This window comes from Rissa tridactyla, chromosome 10, assembly GCF_028500815.1.
Source record: "Rissa tridactyla isolate bRisTri1 chromosome 10, bRisTri1.patW.cur.20221130, whole genome shotgun sequence".
In the NCBI taxonomy this organism is placed as follows: domain Eukaryota; kingdom Metazoa; phylum Chordata; class Aves; order Charadriiformes; family Laridae; genus Rissa; species Rissa tridactyla.
In genome coordinates this window covers 3,558,535-3,571,504 of record NC_071475.1, presented here as the reverse complement: position 1 = coordinate 3,571,504, position 12,970 = coordinate 3,558,535, and the positions used below count along the sequence as shown (strand labels likewise).

Sequence of the window (12,970 nt, the reverse complement as noted above, 5' to 3'; positions counted from 1 at the left end):
GTGTTTCAAACGTGGTCCTACCGCAACTTCGGGACTTGTCTGTGTATTGGAGATTCATGACACGAGTCCTTAATGCATCTCCACCGCAGAACTGTCTCTGTGCCACATCAGAGACAAAAACTGCGTTAAGGGCTGGTATCCCTCGAGTGACGGGTAAACACCATTCTCCCATCGACGGCTCTGCCGCTCTACCTCACTTTCTGCAGCTTGCTGATCTGAAAGCCTGAGAGGTTCAGTAAAGGGCACCCCCCAAAAACCCCAGAAACGGGACCATGAAGTTGCTTCTATTTCCCCCAGTAAATAAAGCCAGAGGGAGTATGTGAATAATTACAACTTAATTAAAAATCCCATTTGAGGTTACAGTAAGTGGAACCAAAACTCTGTGGATCCACAGCGCTTAAACATCCCGCTGAGAAGCAGAAGGACAGCTCGAAAGCTGGCCCCTATTTACTGATCCCCTATTTATCCCAAAGCAAACCAGCAGCAACCCTGTAGAAACCCATGACCTACACTTTGGTGTGAAAGAGTAAAGAATCTGGCCAACGGGACCGAGTTGCTTCCTGCCAGTTCCGCCACCACCACCACGCTTCAGGGGTGGAAGCCGACTCTGCCCGCAGCATTGTCCTGACTCTCCCAGCGCGGAGCCTGGGGAGAGCGCTGCTGGCACAGCGGGACAGGGACCGACCCGCTGGGAGAGGAACGAGGCGGCAGCTTCCTAACTGCTTTGCAAGTCTTAAGCACAGGGCTTTTGAATCACAACCCTTCTGCAAACAGGTAGCCAAGCCCGGTGGTAAGGCAGAGTCGTGAACATCCGCACGTCCCCTCATGCCTCTGTAAAATGCCAGTGAACGGGGTTGTACCAGCGGCGTGATTTCCCACCCGCTTTGCGGAGGCGTAGATCACTGTAAAAACTAATGAGAGAAGCAAGTCTCATGTTTTTCCCTTTTTCTGCTCTTGTAAAACCCTTTTCTGAAGTGTCCACTTAGGCACGGCTCCTAGTCTGTGAGGAGCTGTGAGCACTGAGAAGGCACCGCTTCGTTGTAGCTCTCTAACCTACGGGGCTGCTGAAACTATAAGGTGCTTTCAGTATGTAAGCAAGGACTGATGTCCTTCAGGTGCATGTGGGAGACGAAACTTGAATAGCCAACAGACTAAGGGCCCGAACTAAAGTTTATTAAAGTCAGTGGAAATCTTTCCCTCAGTTTTAACAGGATCAGGGGAAGGAGGGAGAAGGCAGCTGGAAAAGACTCTTTTGAAGTGAAGTCTGTAATTTTCTTTAAATGGTCGCAAAAACTGGGGGGAGGTTATTGAATATTGATGATCATTTGAAGTGTTGATTTTTATTTTATTTTGTCTTGGAGATAAGACCTTGAGCCTGAGACCTCACCATAATTTTATGCACTTTTTATGCATTACTGATTCATATCACACCTTACAGAATGACTATCTTTAGATATTAACAGCAATATTCATTTGCCCAATCATTTGTCCTCATTGGACAACGCTATGCTTCTGCCTCTAGAAACATTCCTGATGAAGACCTTGAATTCTGAGGAGATTTAAAACCAGGAAGTTTGGACACCGACCATGGATCATAAGGCTGAGGAGAAAAGAAAGCAGCGTCATAGCTGGACTTTATTGGAACAAGTAAAGAGAATGAAAGAATCAACAGAGATAATTGATGTTGTCCTAGTTGCAGAAGGTGAGAAATTCCCCTGCCATAAGGTGGTGCTGGCTGCCTTCAGTCCCTATTTCAAAGCCATGTTTACCTGCGGCTTGGTTGAATGCACGCAAAGAGAAGTGGTGCTGTATGACATCTCTGCAGAGAGCGTGTCCGTCATACTCAATTACATGTACAGTGCCGATTTGCCCCTCACTAATCAGAACGTGCAGACTGTTGCGATCGCTGCGTATTTCATGCAGATGGAAGATGTCTGCAGTATGTGCCAGAAGTACATGATGGACCATATGGATGCTTCCAACTGTGTGGGCATCTACTACTTTGCAAACCACATTGGGGCAGAAGATTTGTCTGATCAAGCGAGGAAATACTTATACCACCATTTTGCTGAGGTGAGCTTACAGGAAGAAATATTAGAGATCGAATTCCAGCAGCTACTGACTCTCATAAAATCAGATGATCTGAATATTTCCAGGGAGGAGAGCATTCTGGACCTCGTCATTAGATGGGTCAAGCACAGCAGAAAGTCACGTGCAGAGCACCTTATCGAGCTCCTGAAGCAAGTGAGGCTGGTACTTGTCAGCCCTTCCTTTCTCGTGGAAGCCCGGAAAAGGAACACGATGATCCTGTGCAACGCAGAATGCAACGATATGTTCGAGGAAGCACTGAAAACCATCAAGCTATCCAGCCACCCTTCTCTCAGCCTGCGGTACGGCATGGAGACTACTGATCTCTTACTCTGCATCGGCAACAATTCTCTCGGCATTAGGTCAAGACACGGTAGCTATGCGGATGCCAGTTTTTGTTACGCCCCTGCGACGCAAAAGACTTACTTCATTTCCTCTCCGAAGTATGGAGAGGGGTTGGGATGTGTTTGCGCTGGGGTTGTCACTGAGAATAATGACATTATTGTGGCAGGAGAGGCAAGTGCTGCCAAAATGTCTAGGCAAAAGACCAGGAACATCGAAATTTATAGGTGTGTACCCTCTGTCAGAAAATCCCTAATTATTTAAAAATTTTAAATCCAAATAATGTTTCTGGGGACCAAAAAAAGACCATTAGACAAAGCGTTCTTTACTTGAAAGTTTTCCCAGAGATTTCGATTACTCTAATCAATGTGTCACAATTTGTCTTCATAGCACTGAATTATATACATACAACCAAATCTTGATGCCTTTTCTCCAGAAAGAAGGAGGATTTACTCTCGTGGCATCTCTGTGTTAATAAGCTTGATTGGATCTTGCATCCATGTATGTGGATTTTATATTCTCCTTCCTCAAATCTCAATGTTTTCCTAGGATACTCTCCCCTAGGTCATCAGCAGGGGGAAATGAGTCAAGCGAATGACCCAAGGAGTCCAGTGGGACAGAGGAAAAACACTTCCCTGGTGATGATGGTACTTCAGAGCTTAAAGGATAATGATTGATAGCTTTAAACCCTCGCTCTGTTTTTCCTCATGTCTTTGTCAGACGCACCCATTTTAAAGAAAACCAGGCATTTTCTGGATTAAAGATAAAATTTTAAATGGTGACAGCATTTTCAAATACGGATGCCTGAATTTAAGGAAGTAAATCCATACTGAGGCAGGTGGAGTGGCCTTATTTTCAGCAGTGTTGAGCTCTCGCTCTTCCCAACTTCAGTGGAAACTGCGACTGAGCAGCACATGCAGAAATAGGGGAATTCTTACCTTAATTAGGGTCAAATATCTTTGAAAGGATGCCTAGCACTACTCGTGCTAAAAATGCTTGATCTTGCAAACGTTGGGCTCAGTTTTATACTCACTTCTCTGTGAAGGAGAAAGCTCCTCTTATCACTGTGCCTGAATAAACACTGATGATGAAGGGGGTAACGTTTCAAAACAAGCTGATGGGACCTCATTGAACCGGGCCATTTACAACGTTTGGATTTTCCCGCAGATACCGCCAGCGAGGAAACCAGTTTTGGCACAGCCTGTGCAGCACTCAGCTCCGGGAACTCTACGCGCTGGGCACTCTCCAGAACGATCTCTTCGTAATAGGAGGGCAAATGAAAGTGAAAAATCAGTACCTGGTCACAAACTGTGTGGAGAAGTATTCCATGGAGCAGGGCACCTGGAGAAGCACGGCGCCTCTCCCCGTACCACTAGCCTGCCATGCGGTGGTGACGGTGAAGAATAAGCTCTACGTGCTGGGTGGCTGGACCCCACAGGTTAAGAAATGTGCCACTCGTTGTGTTGGTTTGGGTTGTTTTTTTTTTTTGTTTACTAACAAGCAGCGCTATGCTTGGTTTATAGGATGTGTAATTTTGCGGCGCTTCTTGCGTAGGGAAAGTGGTAACAGAAGACTAAACTGCTCGCATTCCCCTGATTAACCCCCTTTTGTAGGAAAACCAAGCAGGGTGAAGAGGAATAACATCCATCTGACGCCATCCCCACTGTAAATACCAACGTCAGGAAGGGCGGCTATTTCATAGAGACGTGCACAGAGTTTAAATTACATCTCCTGTGTCAACGTGGGTTCCATTTTAAATAGCTACGGGGTTAAACACCTGGTTTTTGCAAAAAAAACCCTTGAAATAACTCGGATGATATTTAGTACTTATTTGGCACTTCTTCGTCATGACAGGCTGTGAAAAATGGATTAACTTCAGCCTTTCCTTATATACTGTCTTTATGTTTCTAGGTATCAGGAAATAATGGTATTTAAATCATACAGGGGCCCTTAACTGAGCCCTGTCTTCAAGAAGCCTGTGCACGGGTAGATTTCAGGGACAGAGTTATATCTGAAATTTAAGGTTCACCTCAGTTTCTCAGGAAACTTTCTTGGTTAACTAACGTTCGTTGATTTGATTTTCCTTGTATTTCAAATGACAAGTCAAAGCATTCTCTGGAAAACAGATTCCTTTAATCCATCCGTGTATTTGTTTCAGTTGCATTCCTTGGCCTTGTAAAGTTTTAACGGGAATTTTCCGCAGGGCCACAGACACCACGTTCAGTAGTACAGGGAATATACAGAACTGTGCTACAAGGAGGATGGATGTCAGGAATAGCGCTCGCTCTCTCCAGTTGCTCCCAGTGTGAATGTGAAAGATCTTTTTAAAGAGCGTAGCGCGTTCTTATTTACTGCGCGGTGCAGTTTAAATTTGAACACCCAAGATAAAGCCCCACATTCACTTGACAATGAAGTAGAGCATCTGTAATCCTCATGGCTGACAGCAATATGTTCAGACTGTCATCACATCTCATTGCTTTGTGTTCTCTCGAAATAAATTACTGTTTTAAGGTATTTAAAAGTGAGATGCATTCAGCAAATAAGATTCCCACCCCTTTGGATATTCTGAGTGCAGGAGCCCCCAAAGGAGACAACAGAAAGATCAGGGAGCGTGCTGAAACGACTGAAGCAAGGAAACCTGGCTATTTAAAGAATTAAAATATGAAAACACTTAATGTAGAAACAATCTGCCTGTAAAAAAAAAACAACTTGAACTGAAAGACTTGTTATGTCACAAAGACAGATGTTGAAGTCAGACAACCAACTTTGTCTTTCGTAATAGCTCTCCAGAACAGATTGTAAGGGGAAAAGTGGCTCAGAAGCACAAGTCAGGAAAATTGAGCCAAGAACGGTTTTATAAAAAAATACAAGCACTTGTGAAACACCTGACGTTGATACCTGCCGCCAATAACGATGCATAGGAGTCTGAGTTTATATACAAATAGGCTTGAGATGAGCAGATTAACAGTAATTGATTAAAACCCATAGCTTTGTAAGATTAGGGCGTAGCTGAACAGATCAGAACAAATTAGCTAAAGCTCTCAAAAAAGCGCTTTAAGACCGGCACTGCGGAGTGCTGGATTCTTCTGGTACCATTTATCCCCCACGCTCACCTGTCAGGTGCGGTGACTGTGTCCGTGGGGCTACCCCAGCTGCAGGGTGAAAGCAAATGAGTTTGTCAAGCGAAGAGTTGTCCCTGTGCCCAAGCAGCACCGAACGTTCTGTCAGTCCCGAACGAGCCCGGGGGACGCAGCATTGACCCCGTGCTGTAAAGGCACGCGTCCCTTACAGGACAGACATTAACACACGTTCCCTTCCCACTCAGGCTTTGCAATTGAAACAAGACAGGACAAAGCCAAGCCAGGACGTAAAATGACAGCTTAGGAGGGCGAGGGCTCGACTCACAGCAGCACCACGTGGGCTCAGCATCGGTCCAGCCTCACTGATGCCAGCGGAGTTAAAAACCCAAGTGACTCCAGCCTTGGTAACCGTGGGCTCTTAAAATGGGAGAGAGCCTTTGGTGAGGCTGAGAGGAAGGTTTCAGACCCTGGAGACGGAGAGAAGGGCTGCTGGGTGTTATGTTTTCTGTACATTAAAGAGCACGGGGTGCGCCCTGAGGTGAGCGTTACCGCAAAAATGAGGTAGGGTGTGAATTTACAGCACGTCAAATGGTGCCTGCTCCTAAGTACAGGTTTACTCTGTGTTGAAAATACACAGCTTACCCCTCTTTCAGTGAATAAATTAGTGTTTCACACTTACCATGGAGAAAAAGCATGCCCTAGGCACTTGCAGGGAGTAACCAAGGGGCTATATATTTACTTTCTGGTTTGCCTCCTACTATCTTGTCCCTGACATTAGTGTCAGAAAGGTCTTTTGGGAAAGAAAAATAACAAGCAAAGCAAGAACACACATAACACCATCACAAGTGAGCAAAGTAGTTTGCTCCTCCTCACTCTCTCTACGTGAAACCTTTCATCCCAAAACATTTCAGGATCCTCCCCCTACAGCCTACTGCTTACATTCAAGAGTGTCGTACCCAGAAAACAGAATCTGAGTTCCCTGCATCATACGAGACGGGCAGAGAGAGGGGAGGAAGATTAGAGAGAACAAGAGGAGTAGGAGTGAGTATAAAAAGAGTATTACGGCAGCAAAGGTATAGCGGCGGGGGCTGGGGGGGGTAGGAGCTTATTATGAAAACTATTGAAGGAGAAGTTACAGCAGTTGAACAACATTACTCAGGTTAGGCTGACTAAATAAAGGTGCAAATGACTTGAGAATGTTACGTGGCCCGAGAAAGGCCAGCAAAGTACCTCACTGAGACTCACGGTACGGTCTGAGTAACAGCAGGAATGGATTTCAACCTTTAGCAGGAAGAAAAAAAAGCCAGATAGACTCATTTCCCCTCTGTTATGGTTAGGAGTTTACAGCAGCCTTGTGAAAGAGGTACGCTCTGCTGGAGCCAGGCCCACGAACGTGTCGTTGTGACCCAAATCCTCAGCTTTATTGCTGCAGAATACGGATGCTCCCTCATTCAGTCGCCTTCTACAGCGCGCTCCCAGCCACAAGTCATGGGTGCTGTTAAACCCTAGTGAGTATGAATCACTTTGCAGCCATAATTGATGTGTTTATGTTATTTATCTGCTCAGCTGCCTGCTGTGATTAATTGCATGCGGGCGTGTGCAGAGGGCTCCAAATGTTGTATTATTCTATGGCTGTCATATTTCATACAGATGGATCTGCCTGACGATGAGCCGGATCGATTAAGTAACAGAACGTTTCGGTACGACCCGGGCCAAGACAAATGGACAGAAGGCGCGCCAATGAAGTACTCCAAATACCGCTTCAGCACAGCCGTAGTCAACAGCGAGATTTATGTCTTGGGTAAGAAGAAACAGATTTTTAACAGATAGCACCATGACTTTTTCTTCTTTCCAGCAATTTGCCTCCGCAAAGTGAAATATATCACCCTTCGCTATGTACCATAGGACAAAGTATGTTGGACTAAATGGATAGTATTTTTCTAGAGTCATTTTTCCCCCACATCACTTCTTCCTTCCTGTAGATTAAATTAAGTGAATGTTTAGCGTTCTGGGTTAACGTAACAAAGACACTTTGCTTTTTAAACTTTTCTTTGGAGTATCGGTGTGTGCTATAAGTAATAATGAATTTTAAAAGGTGGGTAGAGAAGCCTCGTTAGCACCATTTCACAGGTGAGCAGTGAAAAGCTAAGGAACGGACCCAGCGCTATGAAAAAATGGCATAAGGAAAAAGAGAATTTGGATCTTCCAGTCAAAACCAACATCACTGGTGGATTCCGGTAAAATTCAATGAATCATTCTCTTCCACCCACCTCAACACAGTGCATTTTTTGGAAAATCTAAATCTTTCATTTTGTCATTTTTTGATTGAATCTTTAATTCTTTGTTTCGAAAGAGTATTTGGACCAAAAGTTCTAAGACTTGTGTGAAAGAGTTCAATAATCTCCTACCCCAAAATCTTTTGTTCCAAAATGATCCCCATCCATATCCCGAGCTCTATGCCTCATCCCAAAGACCATTCTTCATGGCCCCATCCCAACCTCTGTCCAAGCCCACAGAAAGAACATCGCCTGTTTCTGAACACTAGCAAACACCTGAGATGATGGCAGCAAGCAAGGGATTTTTCTGAAGAGAAAATGATGATACAAGGCAGGGAAAGGCAGATGGACAAGAAGGGCATTGGGAATGATCCGGGAAAAAAGTTGAAGGGGCATCTTGGAAGGAGAATAGGAGCCAGAAAGGTGACCAAATGAAGCAGAGGATTAGAGATAGGTCTATAACTGGAAAGTACTTGAAGAAGTGGTGAAAAAATTTCATACAGTGAATTAATCCCCAGGTGGGCTGTGGGTTATTCATGCCCTTCCATGCTCCCAGGGTCCAGCATCGGACACGAAGAAGGTAACAATCACATCAGGACCTTTCAATCCCTTCTGCTTCAAACTACTCCTGCTTAAAAGCTTATCAAAGTGAATGCAATAAATACGGTCTTATCAACTTAATACGCCTCCTGTATAAGGGGTGTTCTGGCTTTGTCTGGGTTGTTATATGCCGTGGATAAAGGAGAGTTTGTTCCTGGCATGTAATACAGAAAGCATTTTGCAGGTGTCTTTGAAGTAGAAGAGGAGAATGGCTTTAACGCCGCGTTTGTCTTCTTTTAGAGAAACTTCTTTCTCTTAAGTGGCTTGAAACAGGCCCACGGTCGCAACCAGGAGAAAGGGTGAAAGCAGCCTCTATGGAAAAGAGAGTTTTGCAAACAGAAAATCATTTCATTATTGTCAAAGGTTAGTGATAGAGAACGCCGGTATGCTTGTTAAATAACGAGAGTGTTGGCTGCCCGGGTTCAAAGGTGCTTTGAAACTGTGGAACCTCCATCCTTTGCAAAAGGTTAAATATATATAATTATTTATACTGACACTGACGCTGTAATGGGGCAGCAGAAGCAGCCGTAATAGTTGGGAAGAGAAAGGCTGCATTCACGCGTTCCAGTAAGAAGTGCTCTGAGATCAAGACCACAAATGCTGTGATGACACAGGGGAGTCAGGCAGAAAAAAAAAAAAGGAGCCGCCTCGGGATGCATGTGATAAAACAAATTGGCAGTCTTCTTCACAGCCAGCCTGACACTGAGACAAGGAAAAGGAGTGGCTAACAAGGAAAACCGCATCCATTTTCTTCCCTCAAAATCTCACAAAGCAAGAAGCATATCTGAGTGATTACAGTAATGAGATGTACAGATCGAACACAAAGCACAGTATTAAATCTGAAAAGCGCCTGTTTAAATGGCATTGAGGGAAGTTCACGGTCTCACAGACCTTCACAAGCACTTTGCTAACGTAAAAAAATAAAAAGCATTGTCTTGTTATGTACAGCTGCCAGTGCTGCAGTATTCAGGGAGCTGACCATTGACTTGAATTCTTTCTTACATCCTAGCAAGCACCAATAATTTTTTTGTGAGAAAATCTCTGTTAACAATCGGATCGGCGCACGGCGCAGAACAGGCTCTTTTTCTGTCTCCACCACTCTGTTGGTTCACACACCTTCCCATGCGCAGTCCTAAGGGGACCAACGCCCTCCATCCTGAGATTAACCATTTGCTGACCCTTCACTCTTGCCACTAAATGCAACTAAACATACACAAAGGCAGGGTTTGCTCTCAGCTTTGGCAATGTAAATCTGGGGTAATTTCACTGTAATGAGCAAACTTGCTTGTGATTTATAGCAAAGGTAACTAAGCTCACACGCTGCGCCGGGCAGCAGATTTCTGGGAAAGATTGTGCTATTTTTTACCGTTGTGTTTCTGAACCTGCCTCCATTCTGATGCTCCGTCCTCTCAAGGTGTAACTGCAGCACGCGTGGACACAAATGGGTTACCGTCAGGTAGCACCAATATCGGCTGCAGGGAAGACCTTTTGACTTAGGTCTGGGCTCTTTTCACAGACTCCCGACTGCCTATTTTCACGGACTTTAAGGTCCACAAATCTGCAAAATTTGGTTGGAACTGGCCGACAGGCACAAAAGCTATGAGAGGCAGACAAAATAATGTAAATGCAGATAGAGAACCCACGTGTAGTGAGGGTAATTGCATAAGTCTTGTTTCCTTAGGAAATCAAATAATATGAGAACTAATTTTTTAATTGAAAGACAAACCTGACACTGAGCCAAAAATGATTTCTCAACAAATTCTACCTTTGAATGTGCTGGTTTAAATCCACCTTTAACAGTATGGGTGGAAGGGAAGATTTATCTGTTGAAATTAGGAAGACAATGTGGTTGGTAAATGTTAACCATCACAGTCTGAAAACTCTGCGGAAGAGATTAAAGCATTTTCCAAAACCTCTCAAAATGATGAAGCAATTTCCAAACGAATTCTGTTTGGAAACAGTGATACAGTCACTGATATTGGCATCCTATTCTGCTAATATCACACATGGCCTCATCTCCAGCTGTAAGCTCGCACTCGCCAACTGTAATTAAAACCTCACACAGAAACGCTACACTCCGCGGTTTATTAGTGGTGACAAGCTCTTGTTACCTTGCGAGTTCTCAGGCTGGTGGGCTGCGAGGTGGGTACGGTTTTCTTGTGGAAACAATTGGGATGGTAGCCCCGGCCGGGTGAACAGGCAATTCATGGCATTGAAAGGAAGACAGTGAAAGCGTTCGTAATCTGGCAGATGTGGTACTTCATCATGCAGATGACATTCGGGAGAGAATGGGAATGGAAGGAACAGAGGTTGACGCTGACGGACCAAAGAATAGCAACTGTCATGAGGACGGTAAAACCATCGCAGGCTGTTCAAAGTTGTGGATCCCTCAGACATCACCCTGCTTCATAAGGAATGCCGGGCACGGTGGGAGTCTAGAAAGATGCTGTCAAGGGCGATTTGTGCAAAATGACACATTCTGAAGAGGATCACAGCTCATAGGTTGTCCTCACATCGTGACCTCAGAGGTGTCTATGCTCAGGCACAATGACTAGGCTTTTGTGCCACAGATAGGAGAGAGACTTCCGTGGAGTCTCTACCATTGCCATTTACATATTGCCATATATATTCCAAGTGAGGGCTCCCCATGGTGAAGTGTGTGTGCACAGAACTTGAACATCTAACAGGTTCCCATGCAGCCCCGCTCATGGGACACTCCGTGAAGGAGCAATGAGGAGGCATGCTCAATGGCAGTGCTTGGGTTCCCACAAGCGTCACCCGCTTCTCATATCATATTTGTTCCTCATGTGGTGCACTCTCTCTATGGGCTTCCTGCAGTCTGCACCCATCTAAGAAGATCCACTGGGGGCAGAGGAAGGAGAAGGAGGGAGGCAAGGTGGAAGCAGGTAAATGCAAGATATCTTCTGTATGCCACAAGGACCAAGCCCAGCTTCCCAGAAATAAAAACATGAGACAAAGAAATATACAGCTCTAGCTCGATACATAAAGTAGTGTTGCAGAGAGATGAGAATTTTTTCAAGGGTGGTGAGACGCTGGCCCAGGTTGCCCAGAGAGGTGGTGGAGGCCCCATCCCTGGAGACATTCCAGGCCAGGCTGGATGAGGCTCTGAGCAACCTGATCGAGTTGAAGATGTCCCTGCTCACTGCGGGGGGTGGGACTGGATGGCCTGTAGAGCTCCCTTCCCACCCAACGCATTCTAGGATTCTGTGATTCTATGATTCTATGAACTCTTGAAAACAAAGTCCTTAAACAAAGTAAGTTTGTCGCCTCTTTCAGGCAGGGTGTCTGCCTTCCTGTACGGTTCATACAGGTGTCAGCACATTCGGCATTCAGTGGGACTCTAGAGCATAAGTGAAAAATCACTGCACTAAAAGTTGATGCTCTCTAATATCTCTGATACATGAATGTAATTTCTAACATAAATATGAAGCAAAAAGCATAGATGGGGCACTAGCTTGGAATAAGATGCAGCAGCAGACTCTGATATACAAGCCTAATTTTTGTTCTCATCCATATAGGTGTAAATCTGTAGTAAGTGGCCTGATGATCTCAGTTGTGTTGTGTCAGACTCATTTTGTTCTAACCCAGCTCAGAATCTGATGCTTAGCCTTTGAAGTGTTAATTTCTGAAAAGTCCTATTGGCACAGAACAGAGAGTACACAGTCACTGTCCAAAAACTCTTCCCAGCCTAATCGCTAGCTCCAGTGTGTAAAACCCTAATGACTTAAATGGAATTATTCTACAGTCACACTGATGGAAGGAAAATGAGAAATAGATGAGAGTTTTTGGCCTGAGAAACAGCCTTGTTCGGGAACCTGTACCGTGTCTCTTAATCAGCAGTCCTGCACTATAACTGTCTGTTTGTTGTGTAATATTCCTAGAGAATCTTACGCTATTTATACAGTGTACGTAAGCCCCATAAGTAAATGAACAGCATTTCCTGAGGCTCAAAATCCTTTCTCCTATTCATCCCATTTGACTGGTCTTAGCTCTTTCTCTCCATATTTTCCCAGGAACATAACTATATTCGTTGGAAAGCCCAAGAAAGAGCAGTATTGTGTTCTTAATGACAGAGGCAATTGAGACACTTTTGGAAGAAAACCAGATGGGAAGGCTCTATTTAAGGTCACGCATTTTAATCTCTTGCTTAAAAAAAGAAATATCCTTTCCAGCTAGGTCTCTGAAAACTCATTACAGCCAACGGACAAATTAGGAAAATTTATCCAAATGAATTCGTTAGCTTCTGTTAAAACACATTCATTCAGTAGAACTGCTGTCTCTGAAATACAGGTCACTGGTAAAAATGTTGTATCACCATGACAGCTTTAACCACGTGTTGCTTTTACGTTATATAATTCCTGCTTTATAAATAAGAACATATAGAAGGACTTAAACGAGAAATCCTATTAGGGAAGATTTAGGAATCAAAGAATTTGTTTATCCTCCTTAGCCTGGCATCCCACCTCTTACAACTTGTTTTTTCCCTCCCTGAGTTCTTGCTGAGAGCTTCTTTTAAAAGTTTTAAGCAGTTAAATGAGGTTCAATTAAATACTGAATGTCTCA

The 12,970-nt window shown here is 44.4% G+C and overlaps 2 protein-coding genes across 5 annotated transcripts in view; one reads left to right on the top strand and one right to left on the bottom strand.

Moving 5' to 3' along the window:
- KBTBD12 (kelch repeat and BTB domain containing 12) overlaps positions 1-12,970 on the top strand; it is a 42,348-nt gene that overhangs the window by 6,974 nt on the left and 22,404 nt on the right. For 3 of the 4 annotated variants that reach the window (XR_008468699.1, XM_054216298.1, XM_054216299.1), the window contains exons 3-5: positions 1,523-2,657; positions 3,598-3,868; positions 7,161-7,311. Coding sequence is in view for 3 of the 4 variants with exons in the window: in XM_054216298.1 (XP_054072273.1) it covers positions 1,588-2,657; positions 3,598-3,868; positions 7,161-7,311 (1,492 nt within the window). In the remaining variant the exon portion in view is untranslated. The remainder of the gene's footprint in view (positions 1-1,522; positions 2,658-3,597; positions 3,869-7,160; positions 7,312-12,970) is intronic. The other variant, XM_054216300.1, reaches the window with a different exon arrangement.
- The window catches only part of MGLL (monoglyceride lipase), a 109,434-nt gene that overhangs the window by 89,512 nt on the left and 6,952 nt on the right, over positions 1-12,970 (bottom strand). The gene's annotated exons all lie outside the window — the stretch shown is intronic.